The sequence below is a fragment of the Gorilla gorilla genome, chromosome 16 (genome assembly GCF_029281585.2).
Source record: "Gorilla gorilla gorilla isolate KB3781 chromosome 16, NHGRI_mGorGor1-v2.1_pri, whole genome shotgun sequence".
Taxonomy (NCBI): Eukaryota; Metazoa; Chordata; class Mammalia; order Primates; family Hominidae; genus Gorilla; species Gorilla gorilla.
In genome coordinates this window covers 20,981,639-21,006,759 of record NC_073240.2, presented here as the reverse complement: position 1 = coordinate 21,006,759, position 25,121 = coordinate 20,981,639, and the positions used below count along the sequence as shown (strand labels likewise).

General features: G+C 35.1%; 1 protein-coding gene across 1 annotated transcript in view; it reads left to right on the top strand.

Moving 5' to 3' along the window:
• The window catches only part of LOC115933177 (ankyrin repeat domain-containing protein 30B-like), a 61,004-nt gene that overhangs the window by 28,907 nt on the left and 6,976 nt on the right, over positions 1 to 25,121 (top strand). Inside the window, exons 9-19 of the mRNA XM_063698401.1 lie at positions 1,133 to 1,223; positions 3,108 to 3,169; positions 5,671 to 5,758; positions 7,480 to 7,508; positions 7,607 to 7,679; positions 9,877 to 9,938; positions 14,237 to 14,327; positions 18,980 to 19,008; positions 19,102 to 19,174; positions 22,104 to 22,165; positions 23,622 to 23,712. Coding sequence (XP_063554471.1) covers positions 1,133 to 1,223; positions 3,108 to 3,169; positions 5,671 to 5,758; positions 7,480 to 7,508; positions 7,607 to 7,679; positions 9,877 to 9,938; positions 14,237 to 14,327; positions 18,980 to 19,008; positions 19,102 to 19,174; positions 22,104 to 22,165; positions 23,622 to 23,712 — 751 coding nt within the window. The remainder of the gene's footprint in view (positions 1 to 1,132; positions 1,224 to 3,107; positions 3,170 to 5,670; positions 5,759 to 7,479; positions 7,509 to 7,606; positions 7,680 to 9,876; positions 9,939 to 14,236; positions 14,328 to 18,979; positions 19,009 to 19,101; positions 19,175 to 22,103; positions 22,166 to 23,621; positions 23,713 to 25,121) is intronic.

Here is a 25,121-nt window from a genome sequence, read left to right as displayed (position 1 = left end):
CAAAAACTTGTAAAAATCATTCTTATTATTTTAAGCCCTTGTTTTCCTAACTGAATCAGCTTCTACAGAGTTCTACTCCTACTCCGCATGACATACTCTGAAAATTCTCTTCATGCCATGAATAGTTTTTAACAAAAATTCTACAATTATGCATATGTCAAGTGTTTAATCATATTGTGTTCTGGTTGAAATGCCCTATTATTTTTGGTGAGGACTACAGAGTAAGGCAGATACTTTGAAGTTAATTCCTTTTGAAATATGTACAAGAGTGAATTTTTTCTGAATATGATTTATTTTCCATGCTCAGTAACCCAGTCAATAGCCACATGAAGATAAAAGGTAAGTGTGATCTACAAAACGTGAGGTTTTCTCTTGAAATGTTTTGGTTTTCAATATGTGAACAGCTTTAAATCTAATTGCCTTTAAAGTTAAAAAAAAGTTTTAATTATTTTTTTTTTCTTTTTTGAGACAGAGTCTTGCTCCATCACCATGCTGGAGTGCAGTGGAGTGATCTCAGCTGACTACAACCTCCACCTCCCAGGTTCCATTGATTATCCTGCCTCAGCCTCCTGAGTAGCTGGGATTACAGGCACCCACCACTACGCCCGGCTAATTTTTGTATTTTTAGTAGAGACGGGGTTTCACCAAGTTGGCCAGGGTAGTCTCGATCTCTTGACCTCGTGATCCCCCCACCTTGGCCTCCCAAAGTGCTGGAATTACTGGCATGAACCACCGCACCTGGCCCCATAAAAAAGATTTTAAATAAAAAAATTGATGCTTGTCATTTTTATTATTTTTAAATTGAAATTATTTATTGACGTGGCTCAAGCCATAATCCCAGTGCTTTGGGAGGCTGAGGCGGGCGGATCACTTGAGGTCAGGAGTTCAAGACCAGCCTGGCCAACATGGTGAAACCCCATCTCTCCTAAAAATACAAAAAATTAGCCAGGTGTGGTGGCTCCTGCCTGTAGTCCCAGCTACTCAGGAGGCTGAAGGAGGAGAATCGCTTGAACCTGGGAGACAGAGGTGGCAGTAGGCCGAGATCACACCACTGAGCCACCCTGTGAGACTTCATCTCAAAAAAACAAAAAAAGGAAAAAGACAAATTATTTATTGGTATTACCTTTAACAGATTATCTCTAAGAGTGCTGCACAGAATTATATGTGTTTACCTGATGCTGCATATCAAAAAGATATCAAAACAATAAATCACAAAATAGAAGGTAAGAACCATTTTTTATTTAAAACATCTTTTGACCAAATGTTTGTCTAAATTCATGAGGACTGATATACTCTGACAGCCAGAGAAAATTATTTTTTAAATGCATAACACGGAAGAACAAAGGCAGTGAAAGTTATGTGTCTTCTCAGGTGTTGACAACAGATTATATTGAGAGTGCCAAAAAAGAGCTGAATTATTAGTTTAAATTCAATATACCGTAAGACCTGAGGAAAGGAGTGAAAGAGGGAATGAAGGCTGAGGAAGACAGAGAGTACAGAGAGTACATGAGGCAACAAGAAATGGGTTTAGGTAATAGAGGATGGTAAAATAAAATAATTCTTTAGCGAAAGATAAGGCATGATTAGAAAGTTTTGAAGAATATAAGGTGACCTTTTGTTACCAAAATTTGCCAGAGAATTACAGCAAACATGTTTTCACTCTTGTCTTTCTCACCGGTGGGAAGGCATTAGGGATGGAAGCACCTGACCATGCAGAGTTGTGTTTTATCTGCAATGGGTTAATATAAGCATATTTGCACAGCTGTGCGTGTATATAATTTGTCATATACACTCGGTATTGACCAGAAGTTTTCAAACTTTAGAAAATCAGCTGAATACCTTGTCAACAATGCATGCTGTGATTCAGCAGACTTGGGATTCTGGAATTTCTAATAAGTTCTCAAGTGATGCTGATGCTGGTGGTCCTTGGACCTCACTCTTAAGTAGCAAGGGAATAGCCTTTCCTTTGGAAAAATCTGGAAGAAGGGCCATTGGATAGAAGGTCAAGACATAACAGGGTCAAGGGAAAGCATTATATTGCTTTTATTTCTGAGTATGTTTCTGACCAGAGGGGAAAAAAGAGGTAAAAAAATGGTAATTACAGATGTCAGATACTACCCCTAAACAAAGAGAAAGAAAGTGTTGGGAAAATTGATTTTAAGAGATGATGAATGGGAAGAATCAAGACTACAGACGTAGACATTATTTTGGCTAAGGAAGAGGGATTGTGAGGCAGGACACAGGGTAAGAGAGAAGATAGCCAGGCAACTTTCGAGTTTCTGAATAGGATATTTGAGTGAATTCACTTCAGATGCATTTAGAATATTTGTGTTAAATGAATATATTGATTTTGTGCCTCATGGCTCTCAGTACTCCTTGGACCTTTAATTCCATGAAATGTGGGAAATTTAGGTTACTTACAGCAATCATTTTTCCTAGAAATGTCTAATGTTTCTCCAAGGAGGCCCAAGTTGATTCTGAAGCTATTGTTGCATTGAGGAAAGACTATCTCATTGTAATTAAAGCAGCTTTTAATTTATATGCAGTACAAGTTCTTTAAGCTTATTTATTTAAAACACATTCACACCAAATATACTGTCATGGCATATTGAAATTTCAAAGGGTTGAACATATATTTCCTAATATCAAAAAGTTAATTTCTTGAAGAATCTTACTTATTGATAATGTTTTTTGAAGAACTGTTTAATAAAGATTGCTTAGTCAATCAAACTAAGTAATACTAAAAAATAAAAACAGAGAGAATTGAGAGATGATAAGTAATTAAAGTTATCTGAGTGAATAGCAAATTTCAGACATAGTGTGTTTCATGGGAGAAGAGGATATTATTTCTTTTGTGAGGAAATAATTAATACAAATTAGTCAATTTTTATTGCTTTTTGCATTCTAATGAATATAAAGTTAATTTTTAGATTTTTAAGATTATAGTTCTAACCAATTGACTATAGAAGTGGTGGTTGTTATTCAATAGAATATACAGGCTCCAGAAGAAAGTCCACAGATTCATGAATGAAAATAGATTTGTATATGTTTTTAAAATTTATAATAAGGAATGCTCTCATGAATGTATCTGTGATTAACATTTTTAGATCAGATGTTCCCATCAGAATCCAAACGAGAGGAAGATGAAGAATATTCTTGGGATTCTGGGGTATTGTGTATTATTGCTGTTATTATTCTCTAAAAATATTAATATTGAGTGATGTGAAAATGCAAAATCAGAGGCTTTGACTTGGTTTTCTTACCACTGCATATGCTCAGAAGAAATTCTGATATTTCTAAAAACATACTTGGCTGGGTACTGTAACTCATGCCTGTAATGCCAGCACTTTGGGAGGCCTGAGGTGGGAGGGTCACCTGAGTTCAGGAGTTCGAGACCAGCCTGGCTAATATGGTGAAACCCTGTCTGTACTAAAAATACAAAATTAGTTGGATGTGGTGGTGCACACGTGTAATCCCAGCTACTCGGGAAGCTGAGGCAGGAGAATCACTTGAACCTGGGAGGAGGAGGTTGCAGTGAGTTGAGATTGCACCATTGCACTCCAGGCTGGGTGACAGAGTGAGACTCTGTCTCCAAAAAAAAAAAAATACTTAAAAAAAATCTATGTGGTAAGTAGATTACTGCTTGATGGTGAAATTCTACTAATTTTCAGAATGAGTTTTAGACACTAGTGTAGTATAGTATAAAAAATAAGGCTTAGAATTCACCAGTAATTCACAAGTTCTGAGGTGAAATTTGGCCAAAAACTAAAGAATTACTCTGAGTCCACCTGTGGGCAAATATGTGATTCAGTGGTATATCTAGATGTACAAAAGTTCTAATTGGATTAATAGAAAAACAGTTTAAGCTGCAGTTTTGTACAACTTGAAACATGAAAAGATAATGCTTTGGACTTGAACTTATTGACATACGTGTATTGTCCTGTATAGGTCTGAAGGAACATTTCAGGAGAAAAAAATGCATAAAGAATAGGAAACCCGTGGGACAATTTGTTTGAGTAGTGTTTTAAAAAGTAGAAATTATTTTTATAAATAGAACTCTTTGGGTCCCTTTGTGGTAGCCATGCTTATAGCAACATAAGTATCAAATAATAATGATGTGTAGTCCAAGGTCACAACTGTGGAAAGACACAGGAAGTGTCTGACCTCTTAGATCCAAGCCCCTGCTGCACAGTGGTAACAGAAATGAGATGTCAATAGACAAGTAGATTTTATCTAATTTGTCCATAGACCAAAAAAAGACTTTTTCTAATATTTGTCTGCTTTCATTTAAACATAACATAAGTTGTCCTTACTACTTTTTCATTTTATTCAAGTACTTTTTCTATCAGCAGACATTTTATCAAAAACATTTTGATTATTTTAAGCCCTTGTTTACCTAAATATAGCCGCTTCTACAATGTTCTGAGTATTCTTTTTTTTTTTTTTTTTTTTTTTTGAGACAGAGTTTCGCTCAGTCGCCCAGGCTGGATTGCAGTGGCTGGATCTCCGCTCACTGCAAGTTCTGCCTCCTGGGTTCACGCCATTCTCCTGCCTCAGCCTCCGGAGTAGCTGGGACTACAGGCGCCCGCCACCACGCCCAGCTAATTTTTTTGCATTTTTTTAGTAGAGACGGGATTTCACCGTGTTAGCCAGGAGACTTATTCTTAACATTCTCTTCATGCCATGCATCATTTTTAACACTAAATAATTCTATAATCATGAATATTTTCCATGTTTAATGCAGTATGTATTTGCAGCAGCACTCCTCTCCAGGAGGCACCAGCTGCAGGGAGTCTGTCCCTTGCAGACCCCTGACCCAGGGAAAGATGAATAAAGTACATTGACACACAGATATTCTGCTCTGCCAGTCCAGCTGAGGGTGTCCGAGTGGCTTACAGACTCCCTGCTGAGTTCTGTGAACAGTTGCCACTATGGCCCTGATCAGCTAGTCAGACTCGCATTTATTCAGTAAGATAATAATTAACAAAAGCTTGAGTCAACACCATTAGAGGTTAATTGACATTGTGGACTTCCCAAGTAAAAAGCACTTAAGCACCTGTGGTACATCAAAGGTTAGTGTTAAGATTATATGAGTAAACTAGCTAGCTAGGTAAACTACTCTGCCTTCCTTTATGACTATTTTAATTTGTTTAACGAAAGGTAAAGATCAGGTTGCCTTCAACCATATCCATTACCAAAGTTATGCAAACTTCTCGGCCTTCAAAGAAGTTTTGTGTCTATCTCTATAACTATCTCTAATATTTTTCCCACCAGCCTGATTGAACCCCAACATGCGTTATTGCAGGTAGCAAGTGTATTGTATTTTGTTTGATGTGCTTTCTTGATTTTTTGGTGCAGAAGATAAAGTAAGATATTTTTAAGTGAGTTACTTTTTGAAATATGCAGATGAGTGAAAATTTGTGTCAATATTATTTATTTTTCATGCTCAGTAACCGAGTCAATAGCTGCATGAAGATAACAGATAAGTTTTGACCTAGATAGCATGTGTGAGGGTTTCCATCAAAATGTCGTGATTTTCAATATGTGCCTATCCTCAAATCAAATTGCCCTTGAAGTCAGAAATTGAGTTTAAAAAATATTTTAATTAGGAATTTTGATGCTTCTTATGATTTTAAAATGGAAATTATCTATTGATACTACTTTTAACAGAGTCTCTTTGAGAGTTCTGCAAAGACTCAAGTGTGTATACCTGAGTCTATATATCAGAAAGTAATGGAGATAAATAGAGAAGTAGAAGGTAAGAACAACTTTTTATTTGAAAAGTCTTTTAACCATATGTTTGTCTAAATGCATGATGACTGAAATACTCTAATAGCCAAATAAAATTACCCACTAAATACATAACATCGAAAAGAGAGGAGTAAAATGATAAGTTATGTATCTTTTCAGGTGTTGGCAACAGGAATATATAGAGAGTGCAAGAAAAAAACCGAATTATTTGTTTGAATCCAAGATACTCTAAGACATGATGAAAGTCAGGAAATAAGTAAGGGAAAAGGAGTAAAAAGGGAATGAAGACTAAGGAAGGCAGAGAGAGTACAGGGAGTTCATGAAGGAACAAGAAGCAGGTTTATATAATGGAGGTGGCAAAATAAAATATTTTTTAGAAAAGATAGACCATGCTTAGAAAGATGGCAAGAATATAAAATGATCTTCTGGTCCCAAAACTTGTCAGAAAATTATTGCTAAAGTTTTCTCACTTTTCCTGTCTTTCTCACTACTGGGAAGGCATTAGGAATGGAATTATCTGAGCATGTAGAATTGTGTTTTATTTGCAATAGGTGAGTATTAACAAAAATGCATAGGTGTGCATCTATATAATTTGTCGTATACAGTCAGTATATACCAATACTTATGAAACATTTAAAAATCAGCTGAATACCTTGGTAATACACAGTATCATTCAGCACAATTGAGTTTCTAAATTTTAATAAGTTCTCAGGCGATGCTGATGTCAGTGGCCCTTGGAGCTCACTTTGAATAGCAAGAGGAGTGCTCATTAGGTTTCTATGTTACAATCAGGCAGGACAAATATATATTTTGCTGATGTTAGCTATTCAAGTGAGATATATTTGAAACTAAGAACATTGGCTTTATATTTTAAGAAAGTGAGTTGTTTTGGTAAAATTGCCATTCCAAAAAAATTTATTATAGACTAATGATACACCAAATCAGACAAATTGTAGGAACTAAAAAAATACTGAATTTATACTTGAATAATAAGATTGCTTTTTAAAATAAATATTGTGGTGACTTAACAATATAAAAAGTTATTTATGTTTAATACATCTATTGCAGTTAATTTTTATATAAATATGTCAATATTGAAAGCTTATAAATTATTTCCATGATGAGTTTTATACATCTTCTTGCATAAGTGGATCAAGAAGCATTCAGATGGATAAACTGGAGGATACAGAAATATAGGCATATGATTACACCATATGGTTATGGAAAACAGTGAATATTTATATTTAGTATTATGACCTAAGTATATATCCAAGCTGATCAATTCATAACACTTCACTGATGAGATGTCAATTCTACATTCAGCTGAACTCTCATCATAACTATGTACCTTTCCAAAGATAGGCCATATTAAAGAACATGATGAATAGAATAATATAAATGATTTTAATGTGTTTCATTAAGTATATGGTGTAGCATTCCATGTTCAGGTTTGACATTTATTTTCTCATATCAACCCTTTTTACACATGAAACACAATCTCACTTTTGAGGTCTTAACTACATGATCTATGAAACCTATATTTGTATTTTCTTCAGTGTATTCCTGTCATGTGTGTGTCCTAAACAAACCAAAAGAAAACTTCCCAAATCTAAACTATTCATTCTCAAAGTCAACCAAGAGGACTCAGTTAGATACTATCACTGCATTCACTCGGTTGGCTTTGTCATATTTACTTATGATTGATGATAAATCTCTTTTGCATTTTAGAACTTCCTGAGAAGCCATCTGCCTTCAAGGTATTTAGTTTTATGGTTTAATTTTGAATGACTTATTAACTATGTATTTTGTGAAGTACACATTCTTTATTGATCATTTTTCTTCCAAACCCATTTAGCCTGCCATTGAAATGCAAAAGACTGTTCCAAATAAAGCCTTTGAATTGAAGAATGAACAAACATTGAGAGCAGGTAAATGTTTCAATTTAACCAATATTGGACATTTTGATAGTCTTTCTATCCCCAATGATTTATTTCTTTCAACTTTGATGAAAAGATTTGATCTAGATAATGCCAATACTGGTATTTGTGTTTGAAAACCTGATATTACAAGAACAGTAATTTTCAATATATTTTTTTTAAAAATATAGCCTTAATCTCAGGTGTTTCTACTTTTGTATCCCGAAACTGTAATGTTTTCTATTTTGAACTTCTGTATTTCTTAAAGATTCAAGAAGGTAAATTTTGAAACTCTAACTCTTTTTAGTTCTTTGAAGCTTGATTCAGATTCCACAGTTTACTTCGGGGATCATGTCTTTTACTGATATAACACTTGTGTTTTAATATTAATTACCTCATTTCCGGTGTTGTCACTTTGGGAATCTTAAGAAAATCAGTAACTCGGATCAGTGAACTCTGTGTGTTTGTGTTTGTGTGTGTGTGTGTGTGTCTGTGTGTGTTCCTGTGTGTGTCTGTTTATGTGTGTGGTACCTTTACCTTGTAAAGATGAGGAAAGTAGTCATTTATTTGTGAATATTTGATAAACACATTTTTCCTAAAACTGTAATTCTGAAGCGTTTGGCTTTAGAGTCTTTTTACACTAACCTACTTTTTAAAACTATTCTTATGCATGTTTAAATATTTTACAACGTGTGCATGGTCATATTTAATATGTACAATTTTTTTCAACTTCTAATGCATACATGGTTGTACAGTGTAATGTTCTGCAACATTCTTATTTGATCAGCATTATAATTTTTGGAGTCATCCATAAAGGACACAATTAACTGTGTTTTTAAATATTAGGTTGTTTATAAAATTCCATTGTATGACAGTAGCATAGTTAATTGCACAGTTTTTATGCTGATAAGTAATAAATAAAAATGAAAACATGCAGATTTCCAAGTCTTTAAAAAGTTAGTTTTATCTGCTAATTTTTTAGTTATTAGAAATTAAAAATGAAATATTTAAAATATTTCCTTGTGCAATCATATATTCCACTAAGAATTTGAACTGTGACCCACAGACTATTAGAGCTATGGTGTTGCAACACGTAAGATCTCTGAAACGATCCAGGGTATGCTTCTGAAAATGAGTGAAAATGGTGACTTACCAAAGTATGATTTGAGTTTCTTGGACCCTCTGCATGAAATGTGAACATCAGGGATGCTGAGATCCCAGGTTAAATTTACTTTTGAAAACCAGGTAGAGAGTTGATAGATGTCGAATGATAAATGTACTGTTAATGATGAAACGGTCTTTTAAGTTTTAGTTGTGCACGTTTGCTTTTTTCTTTAACCTGATTCAAATAGTTGTAATTTGTACTTTTTGCTGATAAAGAAAACTGGAAGTTATTTTTGGTATAAATTCATTTTCTGTCTTATGTGCCTGAGAACTCCTCAAGTCTTGTGTGGGCCTCGATTTTATCCTATACAACATGTGGGAATGTTAGATTACTTAAGGCAATTATTTTTTCCTATACATTTCTGATGTTTCTCCAAGGTGTCACAAGCTGACTCTGAAGATATTGTTGCATTAGGGAAGCAGTGTGTTGTTGTAATTAAAGCAGTTCTTAATTTATATGCAATAAAAGTTTTTTAAGCTTATCATCCTAAAACATATACACACCCAAAACACACCCAATGCACTGTCATAGCATATTGAAATGTAAAAGGGTTGGACATATAGTTGACTAATATCAAAAAGTTAATATTCCTAAAAAATTTTATTCATTGATAGATCATCTTTTTTGAAGAACTGTGTAATAGAGATTGCTGAGTCACTCAAACTAAGTAACACTAGAAACTAAAAATTTACAAAGAAATGAGAGATGATAGGTAATTAAAGTTTTCTGAATGAACAGCAAATATAGGACATACTGTGTTTCACAGAAGAAGAGGATATGATTGCTTTGTGAAGAAATAACTCATACAAGTTAGTCAAATTTCTATTTTTCTTCATTCTAATGAAATAATGTTAATTTTCAGACTTTTTAGATTTCAATTCTGATGGAGTGACTATAGAAGTAGTCACTGTAATCGACAAAAATAATATACGGGCTACAGAGGAAAAACTACAGATTCGTGAATGAAAGTAGACTTGTGTATGTTTTTAAAATTTATAGTAGAGAAATGTTCTCATGAATACATCTGTGATTAACCTTTTATAGCTCAGATGTTCCCATCAGAATCCAAACAAAAGGACGATGAAGAAAATTCTTGGGATTCTGAGGTACTATGTGTTATTGATTTTTTTAAATTTTAGTATTGCAGGATATGAAAACATAAAATCAGATTCTTAGACTTTATTTTCTCACCTCTGCATATGTCACCCCCAAATTATTTTTTGATATTTTCCAGAATACGCTTAATAGAGAATATATGTGCTAAGTAGATTACTGCTTCATGGTGAAATTCTGTGAATTTGTAGGATTAATTTAAGAAGCCGGTGTGGTATAGTATAAAAAATAAGGCTTAGAATTCACTAGAAATTCACATGGGATCTGAAGTACGTTTGTCTAAAAGCAAAAGAATTACACTGAGTCCAGCTATGGGCAAATACATGATTCTGTCTTATATCTAGATGTACAAAAGTTCTAACTGGATTCATGGAGAGACACTTTAAACTGCAGTATTGCAAAAGTTGGGACCTGAAAAGTTAATGCCTGGGACTTGAACGTATTGACATATCTTTATTGTTCAGTGTAGATCTGAGGGGACATTTCAGGAGAAAGAAAAGCATGAGGAATAGGAAACCTTGTGGGAATATAATAACAAGATTATTGGTTGAGCAGTCTATTGAAAAATATAAATTATATTTTCACAAATAGAACTCCTTGAGTCACTTTATGGCAGTCAAGCTGCAGCAGCATGAGTGGGAAATAATAGTGATGTGTTTTAAGGTCACAACTGTGGAAAGACATAGAAAGTATCTGACCTCTTAGAAACAAGCAGCTGCTGCCTGATGGTAACAGCAAAGGGTTGAAGTCGATAGACAGGTAGATTTTATCTGATTTTTTATTAGACAAAAACACTTTAATACCTGTTTGCTTTCATTTAGACATGACATAATTTTTTTCTTACTGCATTTACATTCTATTCAAGCACTTTTTCTATCATCATAACTTTTGTCAAAAACATGTTGCTTATTTTAAGCCCCTGTTTACCGAAATAAAGCAGCTTTTTCAGCATTCTGTGCATACACTATATGACAGACTCTAAAAGTTCAAGACAGACATCATTTTTAACACTAAACAGTTCTATGACCATGAATATTTTAAATGTTTAATGCTGTATGTGTCATGGCAAGTAGAAAATGTATTGTATTTTGTTTGAAATGTCATATTTATTTTTGATGAGGACTACAATATAAGTTAGATATTTTTAAGAGAGATACTTTTTGAAATATGCACGTGTCAATTTTTTCATGAACATGATTTGTTCTTCCTGCTCAGTAACCAAGTTAATGGCCACATGAATGTAAAGATAAGCTTGATGTAGAGAGAGTTATGTGAGGTTTTCTTTTATTTTCTTTTATTATTATTATACTTTAAGTTTTAGGGTACATGTGCACAATGTGCAGGTTAGTTACATATGTATACGTGTGCCATGCTGGTGTGCTCCACCCATTAACTCGTCATTTAGCATTAGTTATATCTCCTAATGCTATCCCTCACCCCTCCCCTCACCCCACAACAGTCCCCAGAGTGTGATGTTCCCCTTCCCATGTCCATGTGTTCTCATTGTTCAATTCCCACCTCTGAGTGAGAATATGCAGTGTTTGGTTTTTTGTTGTTGCAATAGTTTACTGAGAATGATGATTTCCAATTTCATCCATGTCCCTAAAAGGACATGAACTCATCATTTTTTATGGCTGCATAGTAATCCATGGTGTATATGTGCCACATTTTCTTAATCCAGTCTATCATTGTTGGACATTTGGGTTGGTTCCAAGTCTTTGCTATTGTGAATAATGCCGCAATAAACATACGTGTGCATGTGTCTTTATAGCAGCATGATTTATAGTCCTTTGCGTATATACCCAGTAATGGGATGACTGGGTCAAATGTATTTCTAGTTCTAGATCCCTGAGGAATCGCCACACTGACTTCCACAATGGTTGAACTAATTTACAGTCCCACCAACAGTGTAAAAGTGTTCCTATTTCTCCACATCCTCTCCAGCACCTGTTGTTTCCTGACTTTTTAATGATTGCCATTCTAACTGGTGTGAGATGGTATCTCATTGTGGTTTGATTTGCATTTCTCTGATGGCCAATGATAGTGAGCATTTTTTCATGTGTTTTTTGGCTGCATAAATGTCTTCTTTTGAGAAGCGTCTGTTCATGTCCTTTGCCCACTTTTTGATGGGGTTGTTTTTTTCTTGTAAATTTGTTTGAGTTCATTGTAGATTCTGGATATTAGCCCTTTGTCAGAAGAGTAGGTTGCAAAAATGTTCTCCCATTTTGTAGGTTGCCTGTTCACCCTGATGGTAGTTTCTTTTGCTGTTCAGAAGCTCTTTAGTTTAATTAGATCCCATTTGTCAATTTTGTCTTTTGTTGCCATTGCTTTTGGTGTTTTAGACATGAAGTCCTTGCCCATGCCTATGTCCTGAATGGTAATGCCTAGGTTTTCTTCTAGGGTTTTTATGGTTTTAAGTCTAACGTTTAAGTCTTTAATCCATCTTGAATTACTTTTTGTATAAGGTGTAAGGAAGGGATCCAGTTTCAGCTTTCTCCATATGGCTAGCCACTTTTCCCAGCACCATTTATTAAATGGGGAATCCTTTCCCCATTCCTTGTTTTTCTCAGGTTTGTCAAAGATCAGATAGTTCTAGATATGCGCCATTATTTCTGAGGGCTGTGTTCTGTTCCATTGATCTATATCTCTGTTTTGGTAACAGTACCATGCTGTTTTGGTCACTGAAGCCTTGTAGTATAGTTTGAAGTCAGGTACTGTGATGCCTACAGCTTTGTTCTTTTGGCTTAGGATTGACTTGGAGATGCAGGCTTTTTTTTGGTTACATAAGAACTTTAAAGTAGTTTTTTCCAATTCTGCGAAGTCATTGGTAGCTTAATGGGGATGGCACTGAATCTATAAATTACTTGGGCAGTATGGCCATTTTCATGATATTCATTCTTCCTACCCATGAGCATGGAATGTTCTTCCATTTGCTTGTATCCTCTTTTATTTCATTGAGCAGTGGTTTGTAGTTCTCCTTGAAGAGGTCCTTCATGTCCCTTGTAACTTGGATTCCTAGGTATTTCATTCTCTTTGAAGCAATTGTGAATGGGAGTTCACTCAGGATTTGGCTCTCTGTTTGTCTGTTATTGGTGTGTAAGAATGCTTGTGATTTTTTACATTGATTTTGTATCCTGAGATTTTGCTGAAGCTGCTTATCAGCTTAAGGAGATGTTGGGCTGAGACAATGGGGTTTTCTACATATACAATCATGTCATCTGCAAATAGGGACAATTTGATTTCCTCTTTTCCTAATTGAATACCCTTTATTTCCTTCTCCTGCCTAAATGCCCCGGCCAGAACTTCCAACACTATGTTGAATAGGAGTGGTGAGAGAGGGCATCCCTGTCTTATGCCAGTTTTCAAAGGGAATGCTTCCAATTTTTGCCCATTCAGTATGATATTGGCTGTGGGTTTGTCATAGATAGCTCTTATTATTTTGAGATACGTCCCATCAACACCTAATTTATTGGGAGTTTTTAGCATGAAGGGTTGTTGAATTTTGTCAAAGGCCTTTTCTGCATCTATTGAGATAATCATGTTTTTTTTTGTCTTTGGTTCTGTTTATATGCTGGATTACATTTATTGATTTGCGTATATTGAACCAGCCTTGCATCCCAGGGATGAAGTCCACTTGATCATGGTGGATAAGCTTTCTGATGTGCTGCTGGATTCGTTTTGCCAGTATTTTATTGAGGATTTTTGCATCAATGTTCGTCAAGGATATTGGTCTAAAATTCTCTTTTTTTTGTTGTGTCTCTGCCTGGCTTTGGTATCACGATGATGCTGGCCTCATAAAATGAGTTAGGGGGGATTCCCTCTTTTTCTATTGATTGGAATAGTTTCAGAAGGAATGGTACCAGTTCCTCCTTGTACCTCTGGAAGAATTCTGCTGTAAATCCATCTGGTCCTGGACTCTTTTTGGTTGGTAAGCTATTGATTATTGCCACAATTTCAGAGCCTATTATTGGTCTATTCAGAGATTCAACTTCTTCCTGATTTAGTCTTGGGAGGGTGTATGTGTCGAGGAATTTATCCATTTCTTCTAGATTTTCTAGTTTATTTGTGTAGAGGTGTTTATAGTATTCTCTGATGGCAGTTTGTATTTCTGTGGGATTGATGGTGATTTCTATCAAAATGTTTTGATTTTCTATACGTGTGTGCTCTTAAGTCGAATTGTTTGCAAACTAGGAAATTCTGTTTTTAAAAAAGATTTTACTTAGGAAATTTTGATACTCTTCATTACTAGGATTTTTTCATTGAAATTATTTATTGATATTACTTTTAACAGAGTCCCTGTGAGACTGTTTCACAGAAGGATGTGTATTTACCCAAAGCTACACATCAAAAAGTATTCGATACCTTAAATGGAAAATTAGAAGGTAAGAACCATTTTTTATTTAAAAAGTCATTTGACCACATATTTATCTAAACTGATGAGGAAGGATATCCTCTAATAGATGAAGAAAATTACCTCCTCAATGCAAAGCACGGAAAAAAGAGAAGTGAAAAGGTGATGAGTTATACGTCTTATCAGGTGTTGGCAACAGAGTATATTGAGAGTGCTGAAAAGGAACTGAATTATTAGTTTGAATTCAAGGTATTCCAAGAGCTGAGGAAAATGAGAAAATAATAAAGGAGAAAGTAGTAAAAGAGGAAATGAAGATCGAGAAAGAGAGTACAGAGAGGATGGGAAGGAACAAGAGGCAGGTTTATATAATGGAGGATGGTAAAATGAAATGATTCTTTAGGAAAAGATCGGGTATGGTTAGAAATTTTGGAAGAATATAAAGTGACTTTCTAGTGCCAAAACATACCAGAGAATTACAGCAAAAATATTCTGGCTCTTCCTGTCTTTCTCACTGGTGGGAAGCCATTAGGGATGGAAGCAGCTGACAATGGAGAGCTGTGTTCTATTTGCAATAGTTGAGAATAAGCATATATGCATGGCCACACATGTATATAATTCGTCATATACTCTCCGTATAGACCATAAGTTTTCAAACTTTAGAAAATCTTCTGAAAACCTTGTTAACAATTCACACTGTGATTCAGCCGACTAGGGACTCTGCATTTTTAGTAAGTTGTCAGGTGATCCTATTGCTGGTGGTCCTTGGACCTTGCTCTGAGTAGCAAGATGAGAGACCTTTGTTGGAAAAAATGTGGAAGAAGGGCCATTGGGTAGAAGGTCAGGACAGAAAAGGGTCAGGAGAAAGCATTATGGTGCTCCTATTTTTGAGTATGTTTTTAGTTAGGGGAGAAGAAGAAAGGGGCAATGGAATAGAAATTGTAGATGGAAGATACTACTGCTAAACAAAGAAAAAGGAAAGAATGTGTGTTGAATGGGAAGAAACAAGAGCACAAGTCTAGAGATTAGTTTCGCTAAAGAAGAGAGATTATGAGGCAGGAAGCAGGGGACAAGAGAGAAGCCAGCTAGATTATTTTGGATTTTGTATGAAGGAAAATGGAGTGAACTCACTTCGGAAGCATTTAGAATATTTTTACTGCAGAATGTTAGAGTGTGGGTGCTCCAGAGACTATTGGAATCATGAGGATTACTAGAATTGGACTAAACCTCAGTGACTCATTAATTTTCTTTATTACTATGAGGCATCAAATATATATATATGTATATATTTTGTTGATATTCACAATTTGAATAACATATACTAGAATGTAAGAACATTGGCTTTATTTTTAAGGAAGCAAATTGTGTTGGTAAATTGCCATTTTATAAAACCTCATTAGCGAATAACATGATATACCAAATCAGTAAAATCATTTTACTGATTTTAACCTAGAAAATTTTGTTAATATTTAATAAGTCTGTTGCAACTAAATTTATAACAAATACATCACTATTGAGGGCTAATTAAATTTGCTGTTCCTGATGAGGTTTGTACATCTTCCTCCATCAGTGGATCAAGAAATACTGAGATGGCAAAGACAGAAATTACAAAAATGTTGGATACTATTGTAGCATACGGGTATGAAAATCAATGAATATTTATATTTAGTATTATGCTCCAAGTATATATCCAAGCTGATCAATTCATAACACTTTCACTGATGAGATGTCAAATCTACATTCAGCTGAATTCTCATCCGAACTGTGTACTTTCTCAATGACAGGACATATTAAAGAACATGATGAATATTTGTAATGATACAAATTATTATAATGTGTTGCATTAAAGACACATGGTGTAGCACTCTATGTTCAGCTTTTGCATTTATTTTCTCAGTGTCATGATTTGCTCCTCTGATTCAAGATCACTTATCTCCTCATCACTCAGCATATACATATTGGCATTAACATTTTTTGCAAAAACCATATGTAAATGGGTGTACAATGTTCTTGTCATTCTACAGCAACTTTTTATTTTTCTTCAGCGATTAGCTTGTTTTTCATTTATTTTAAGATTTCAGGCCAGGCGTGGTGACTCATGCCTGTAATCCCAGCACTTTGGGAGGCCGAGGCGGGCGGATCACGAGGTCAGGAGATCCAGACCATCCTAGCTAACACGGTGTAACCCCATCTCTAATAAAAATACAAAAAATTAGCCAGGAGTGGCGGTGGGTGCCTGTAGTCCCAGCCACTCAGGAGGTTGAGGCAGGATAATGGCCTGAATCCGAGAGGTGGAGCTTGTATTCTGCCGAGATCTCGACACAGCACTCCAGCCTGGGCGACAGGGCGAGACACAGACAAAAGAAAAAAAAAATCATAGTGTGCATTTTTACTTTCCACCACATTTAATTAGACTCTCTTCATGGTGACTAAAAAGCATCATAATAATTACAGATGTCAACAAGCCTTTGTTTAAGTGTATGTCCTACTTCACGCTATGTTAGATGTTAAAAGTGAAGTAATTAAAATGCAAGGATGCATAGCCATACATTTCAATAGCCATTACAAATGTGGCTCACTAATCTTTAGAGCCATGCCACGTGACCTGTCCTGATTTTAAAAAACTCCAGTGTACACCTTTATAAAAAAAAAAAGTAATTTAGAAAAATAACGAAGGTAGTATTTCCCTGCTTGCTTCCTCTGCATCGATTTTGAACTTCAGGGATAATCAGATCACAATTTAAAACCAGAGTTTTCAACCATACATAGTATTCCTAAATGCCAAGTGATAAACGGTTCGTTGATGGTGAGATAGCTCTGAATGTTTCATCTCTGCGTGTTTTGCTTTTTTATCTTGTCTTAGAAAGGTCAAAGCCAGCTATTTTCTTCATAAAGGAAAATATTTTGGTTACATATTCATTTCCTATCTCATGACACTCTGCTTTCTTTGCACTTAGTGAGGATGTACATTTATCATATTTTTACCTAAAACAAGCAGATGAATTAATGGTATCATTTCCTATATATGAATTTCTGAGGTTTCTTCAGTGCTTCAGAAGTAGTTTAAAGATATTAATGAATCGAGAAGGATCTTCTCATCGTAATTAAAGCGGGTTTTTATTTAAAGTGTATTGAATACAATTTTAAGCACTTTTTTTCTAAAACACATACCTGCAACACGGTCATGCATATTTAGCCTTAAAATGCTTGGACATAAATGTTGTGTGTTTTAGACAGTTTATATCCCTGAAGTGTCTTCATTATTGATCAATCAACTCTCAAAGGAAACAACATATATACTTGATATGTCTAAATATATTAGAGTGTGTCTTACTGAAAAATAACAAAGTAGAGAAAAATGAGAGATTAAGCATGTTATATTCATATTATTTGATGAAAGGAGAGATATTTCTATGTCAAAGAAATGTCTGTTTTTTCTTGAAGCTAAGCTTTCTATAAAAGCTTTTTCATAACAGTGGCTTAACAACTCACATGGTATAACAAATAGAATTAGTTTTAGCAACAAAGCAATTGTAGAATTCATTCCTTGAACAATAAAACTGTTATTTTCAATAACCATTACTCTAAAATTGAAATATGCAGGTTAATGATATGTAAAAAGTCTCTGGAAATTGACGTCTAGTTTTTGATACTTTCATATCAGGTGTTTTTTCTTTTGTTGAGACAGAGTCTCGCTCTGTCATCCAGGCTGGAGTGCAGTGGCATGATCTTGACACACTGCCACCTGGGCCTCCTGGGTTCAAGTGATTCTCACAGCTCCAGCTCCCAAGTAGCTGGGGTTACAGGCATATGCCACCATACCTGGATGACTTTTGTATTTTTTGTGGAGACAGGGTTTTGCTATTTTGGCCAGGCTGCTTTGGAACTCCTGGCCTTGAGAGATCCGCCCTCTTCGGGCATCCAAGGTTCTGGAGTTACAGGCATGAGACACGGCACCTGGACTGTATTAGTCTGTTGATGGGTGTGCTTTGACTTTTCTGCATAAGTGGATCAGGAAATTTTGAGAGGACTAAACCAGAGAACCCCGTAAATGTAAAAATACTCCTATTTCACAGAGGTTCAAAAATAAATATATTTATAAACTTTTATTCTATGAGTAGATATTTATGCTGATAAATTTAGAACATCCTCTGCAATGATAAGTAAATTGTACCTTTGAATTCTCATCGCAGCTTTGCAATTCTTGAATTACAGGACAAATTGAAGAACATAATAGCTACTTGCAGTATATTGACATAAGATATTCTGATGTGTTTCCTTAACAATATGCCATAGCATTCTTCCACTAGCTAGGACTTTTTTTTTTTTTTTTGGCAGGGGGTCATGACTTGGTCATCTTACTAAATTCAGCTTCTTTCCCTATACGGCAGTTTAATCTTACTGGTATTAGGATTTTTCTACTTTAGTTATTGTCAGTTGAAATATATTTTGATTGTTGAAATCTCCATAGCAAGTTTGATGAAATTTATTTTTAAAATTTTCTTAAGTGTATTTCTGTCCCTTTGGCATGTTAACAAATACAAAAGCCCAAAAGACCCCAAAACCTAGTGTAATCCCTTTTCAATTCAAGCATGAGGATTCATCTTCATATTCACATTGTACGAATGCTTGGTAGGCTTTGTCAGGCTTGCATATAATCAATTATATATGTCCCTTTACTTTTAGAGTCTCCTGTTAAAGATGGTCTTCTGAAGGTAATAACTTTTATATTGCTATCTTGAATACTAACTACATATTTTAGGAAGCATATATTATGTATTAATTTTTGTGTTTCCAAACCCATTTAGCCTACCTGTGGAAGGAAAGTTTCTCTTCCAAATAAAGCCTTAGAATTAAAGGACAGAGAAACACTCAAAGCAGGTAAATTTTGCAATTTAAATTTTACTCTGGAATTAAGAATATTAAACTCTTTGAAATGCTGAGAGCCTTTTATTCCCAATGTTGTTTTCTTTTGAAAATTTGATGGGAAAATTTGATACAAATAATGCCAATGTTAGTATTTATGTTTGAGAAAATGCCATTTAGAAGCATAAGAATTAGGGATTTAGAAACAAATTCTGCTTTACATCATGTGGTTCTTCTTTAATATCCTGATAGTGTAAAGTTTCCAATTTGCAATTTCTGTACGTGCTTGGTTTTAAGGCAGGTGAATTTTGAAACTGTGAAATATTTTCAGTGGTTCAAATGCTGATTGGAATTCTGATCTTTACTTTGAGGAAAGTTTCACTTGCTGATGTGACAGTTGTGAGTGTTGTCACTCTGAGAATCTGAAGAAAATCAGTTTCTTGTTTTTCTGATTAGGTGACTGAGTGTGTGTGTGTGTGACAGATAATTTTTAAAAATCACTACTTGATGACTCTTTGCTAGACACACTGTTTTAGCAGTGTGACTCTAAAGCTTTTGGCCTTGGTGTCTTTTTATGCTACTGTAATTAATTGCCTAGAGGTACAAAACAGCCTGAATTAATTTTTGTTGTCATTCCCATGCATGTTTAAATCATGTTACAACAGGCTGTGCACGGTGGAGCATGCTGTAATCCTGGCAATTTAGGAGACCAAGGTGGGCAGATTACTTAAGGTCAGGAGTCGCAGACGAGCCTGGTCAACACAGTGAAACCCCATCGCTACTAAAAATAACAAACAATAGCCGATTGTGGTGGTGGGTGCCCCTAATCTCAGCTATTCTGGAGGCTGAGGCAGGAGAATCGCTTGAACCCATGAGGCAGAAGTTGCAGTGAGCCAAGCTTGTGCCACTTTAGCCTGAGTGACAGAGTGAGACTCCATCTCAAAAAGCAAACAAACAACCATAAATTCACAACATATGTGTGTGGTTCTGACTATGTGTAGAATTTGTTTTCACGTCTTAAATTTTCTTTTTTTTTTTTAATTTTGATATGGCGTCTCGCTGCCTCGCCCGTCTCGTTGTCTCGCCCAGGCTGGAGAGCAGTGGTGTGATCTTGGCGCACTGCAAGCTCCACCTCCCGGGTTCACGCCATTCTCCTGCCTGGGCCTCCCAAGTAGCTGGGAATTCAGGCGCCCACCACAACGCCTGGCTCATTCTTTGTATTTTTAGTAGAAACGGGGTTTCACCATGTTAGCCAGGATGGTCTCCACCTGCTGACCTTGTAATCCACCCACCTCGGCCTCCTAAAGTGCTGGGATTAGAGGCGTGAGCCACCGCGCCCGGCCCAGAGTCTTTTTACACTAGTACCATTTATTTCCTAGAAGTAACCAATATTCTAAACTACTTTTTTAAAGTATTCTTATGCATGTTTAAACATTTTCCAACATGTGTACGTGGTCATATTTAATACGTAAAATTTTTTTCAACTTCTAATGCATACGTGGTTGTACAGTGTAATTTTTGGCAACATTCTGTTTTGATCAGCATTATAATTTTTAGAGACGTCCATAAAGGACACAATTAACTGTCTTTTTAAATATCAGATTGTTTATAAAATTCCATTAAGTACACAATTATTATGCCGATAAATAATGAATAAAAATGAAAACATGAAAATTTCAGAGTCTTTAAGTTAGTTATATCTACTGACTTTTTAGTTGTGAGAAATTAAAACTAAAATATTTAAAGTATTTCCTTGTGCGATCATACATTCCACTAACAATTCGAACTGCGACCCACAGATTATTAGAGCTATGCTACTGCAACACATTAGATCTCTGAAACGATCCAGGGTACACTTCTAAACATGAGTGAAAATGGTGGCATACCAAAATATGATTTTAATTTCTTGGTGCCTCTGCAGGAAATGTGAACTTTAGGGATGCTGAGATCACACGTTAAATTTACTTTTAAAAACCAGATACACAGTTGATGGATGTCAAATGATAAACGTACCTTTAACAATGATACAGTCTTTTAGGCTTTAGTTGTGCATGTTTGCTTTTCTCTTTAACCTGATTCAAATAGTTGTAATGTGTACTTTTGGTTGATAAAGAAAGCTGAACGTTATTTTTGGTATAAATTCATTTTCTGTCTCATTGGCCTGAGAGCTCCTCAAGTCTTGTGTGGGCCTTGATTTTATCCTATAACATGTGGGGATGTGAGATTACTTAGGGCAATTATTTTTTCCTATACATTTCTGATGTTTCTCCTAGTTGTCACAAGCTGACTCTGAAGACATTGTTGAGTTAGGGAAGAACTATGTCATTGTAATTAAAGCAGTTCTTAATTTATATGCAATAAAAGTTTTTTAAGCTTATCTTCCTAAAACATATAGACACCCAAAACACACCCAATATACTGTCATGGCATATTGAAATGTAAAAGTGTTGGACATATAGTTTACTAACATCAGAAAGTTAATATCCCTAACAAATCTTGTTCGTTGATAAATCATCTTTTTTGAAGAACTGTGTAATAGAGATTGCAGAGTCCATCAAACTAAGTAATACTAGAAAATAAAAATTTACAAAGAAGTGAGAGATGATAGGTAATTAAAGTTTTCTGAATGAACAGCAAGTATAGGACACACTGTGTTTCACGGGAGAAGAGGATATGACAGCTTTGTGAAGAAATAACTCTACGAGTTAGTCAAATTTCTATTTTTCTGCATTCTAACGAATGATATAATGTTAATTTTCTGATTTTTTTAGATTTCATTTCTAACGGATTGACTATAGAAGTAGTGATTGTAATCAACAAAAAGAATATACGGGCTACAGAGGAAAAACCGCAGATTCGTGAATGAAAGTAGATTTATATATGTTTTTAAAGTTTATAGTAGAGAAATGTTCTCATGAATGTATCTGTGATTAACCTTTTATAGCTCAGATGTTCCCATCAGAATCCAAACAAAAGGACGATGAAGAACATTCTTGGGATTTTGAGGTACTGTGTATTATTAATTTTCTTTAATACTAGTATTGCATGATACAAAAACATAAAAGCAGAGGCTTAGACTTTATTTTCTCACCTCTGCATATGTCACTCCCAAATTATTTTCGATATTTTTCAGAATACGCTTAATAGAGGATCTATGTGCTAAGTAGATGACTGCTTCATAGTGAAATTCTGCTAATTTGCAGGCTTAATTTAAGAAGCCTGTGTGGTATAGTGTAAAAAATAAGGCTTAGAAGTCATTAGAAATTCACATGGGATCTGAAGCAAGTTTGTCTAAAAGTGAAAGAATTACACTGAGTCCAGCTGTGGGCAAATTTATGATTCTGTGGTGTATCTAGATGTGCAAAAGTTCTAACTGGATTCATAGAGAGACAGTTTAAACTGCAGTATTGTAAAAGTTGGGACCTGAAAAGTTAATGCCTGGGACTTGAATGTATTGACATTTCTGTACTGTTCAGTATAGATCTGAGGGGACATTTCAGGAGAAAGAGGAGCATGAGGACTAGGAAACCTTGTGGGACTACAGTAACAAGAGTATTGGTTGAGTAATCTTTTGAAAAATATAAATTATTTTCACAAGTAGAACTCCTCGAGTCCCTTTGTGGCAGGCAGTCAAGCTGCAGCAGCATGAGCGTGAAATAATAGTGATGTATTTTAAGGTCACAACTGTGGAAAGACATAGAAAATATCTGACCTCTTAGAAACAAGCAGCTGCTGCTTGGTGGTAAGAGCAAAGGGTGGAAGTCAGTAGACAAGTAGATTTTATCTGATTTGTCGTCAGACAAAAAGACTTTAATATTTGTTGGCTTTCATTTAGACATGACATAATTTATTTTCTTACTGCATTTACATTCTCTTCAAGCACTTTTTCTATCAGCATAAATTTTGTCAAAAACATGTTGCTTGTTTTAAGCCCCTGTTTACCAAAATAAAGCAGCTTTTTAAACATTCCATGCATGCGTTATATGACAGACTCTAAAAGTTCTCTTCACGGCATGCATCATTTTTAACACTAAACAATTCTATGATCATGAATATTTTAAATGTTTAAAGCAGTACGTGTTATGGCTAGTAGCAAGTGTATTGTATTTTGTTTGAAATGGCATATTTACTTTTAATGAGGACTACAACACAAGTTAGATATTTTTAAGAGAGTTACTTTCTGAAATATGCACGAGTGAATTCTTTCGTGAGTGTGATTTGTTTTTCCTGCTCAGTAACCAAGTTAATAGCCTCATGAACGTAAAGGTAAGTTGATGTGGAGAGTGTTATGTGAGGTTTTCTATCAGAATGTTTTGGGTTTCAACACATGTCTGCTCTTAAGTCGAATTGCTTGTAAAGTAGGAAACTGTGTTTTTAAAAAAGATTTGAGTTAGGAACTTTTGATACTCTTCATTATTGGGATTTCTCCATTGAAATCATTTATTGATATTACTTTTAACAGAGTTTCCTTGAGACTCTCTTACAGAATGATGTGTGTTTACCCAAGGCTACACATCAAAAAGAATTCGATACCTTAAGTGGAAAATTAGAAGGTAAGAACCATATTTTATTTAAAAAGTCATTTGACCAAATGTTTCTCTGAACTGATGAGGAAGGATATCCCCTAATAGCTGAAGAAAATTACCTCCTGAATGCAAAGCATGGAAACAAAGAGAAGTGAAATGGTGATAAGTTATACGTCTTATCATGTGTTGGCAGCAGACTACATTGAGAGTGCTGGAAAGGAACTGAATTATTAGTTTGAATTCAAGGTATTCCAAGAGCTGAGGAAAATGAGAAAATAAGAAAGGAGAAAGTAGTAAAAGAGGAAATGAAGATCGAGAAAGACAGAGAGTACAGAGAGGACGGGAAGGAACAAGAGGCAGGTTTATATAATGGAGGATGGTAAAATGAAATGATTCTTTAGGAAAAGATCGGGTATGGTTAGAAATTTGGGAAGAATATAAAGTGACTTTCTAGTGCCAAAACATACCAGAGAATTACAGCAAAAATATTCTGGCTCTTCCTGTCTTTCTCACTGGTGGGAAGCCATTAGGGATGGAAGCAGCTGACCATGGAGAGCTGTGTTCTATTTGCAATAGTTGAGAATAAGCATATATGCACGGCCACACATGTATATAATTCGTCATATACACTCCGTATAGACCATAAGTTTTCAAACTTTAGAAAATCATCTGAAAACCTTGTTAACAATTCACACTGTGATTCAGCAGACGAGGGATTCTGCATTTTTAGTAAGTTGTCAGGCGATGCTGATGCTGGTGGTCCTTGGACCTCAGACCGAGTAGCAAGAGGAGAGGCCTTTCATGGGAAAAATGTGGAAGAAGAGTAATTGGATAGAGGGTCAAGAGGAGTAGGCCTTTCATGGGAGAAATGTGGAAGAAGAGTAATTGGATAAAGGGTCAAGACAGAAAAGGTTAGGAGAAAGCGTTATGTTGCTCTTACTTTTGAGTATGTTTTTAGCCAGAGAAGAAGAAAGAAAATTCTGAATTTATTGCTTGAATACCTAAATTGTTCTTATTCATAGGTATTGTACTGATTTTAACATAGAAAATGTTATTAATATTTAATAAGTCTGTTGCAACTAAATTTAAAACAAATATATCAATATTGAAAGCTTATTATATTTGCTATTCCTGATGAGTTTTGTACATCTTCCTCCATGAGTGGATCAAGGAATATTGAGATGGCTAAGCTACAAATTACAAAAATGTTGGCATACCGTTATACCACAGGGGTATGAAAATTAGTGGATATTTATATTTAGTATTATTCTCTAAGTATATATCCAAGCTGATCAATTCATAACACTTTCACTGCTGAGATGTCAGTTCTACATTCAGCTGAACTCTCATCCAAACTTTTTACCTTCTCAGTGACAGGACATATTAAAGAACATGATGAATATTTGTAATGTAATGATATAAATTATTATAATGTG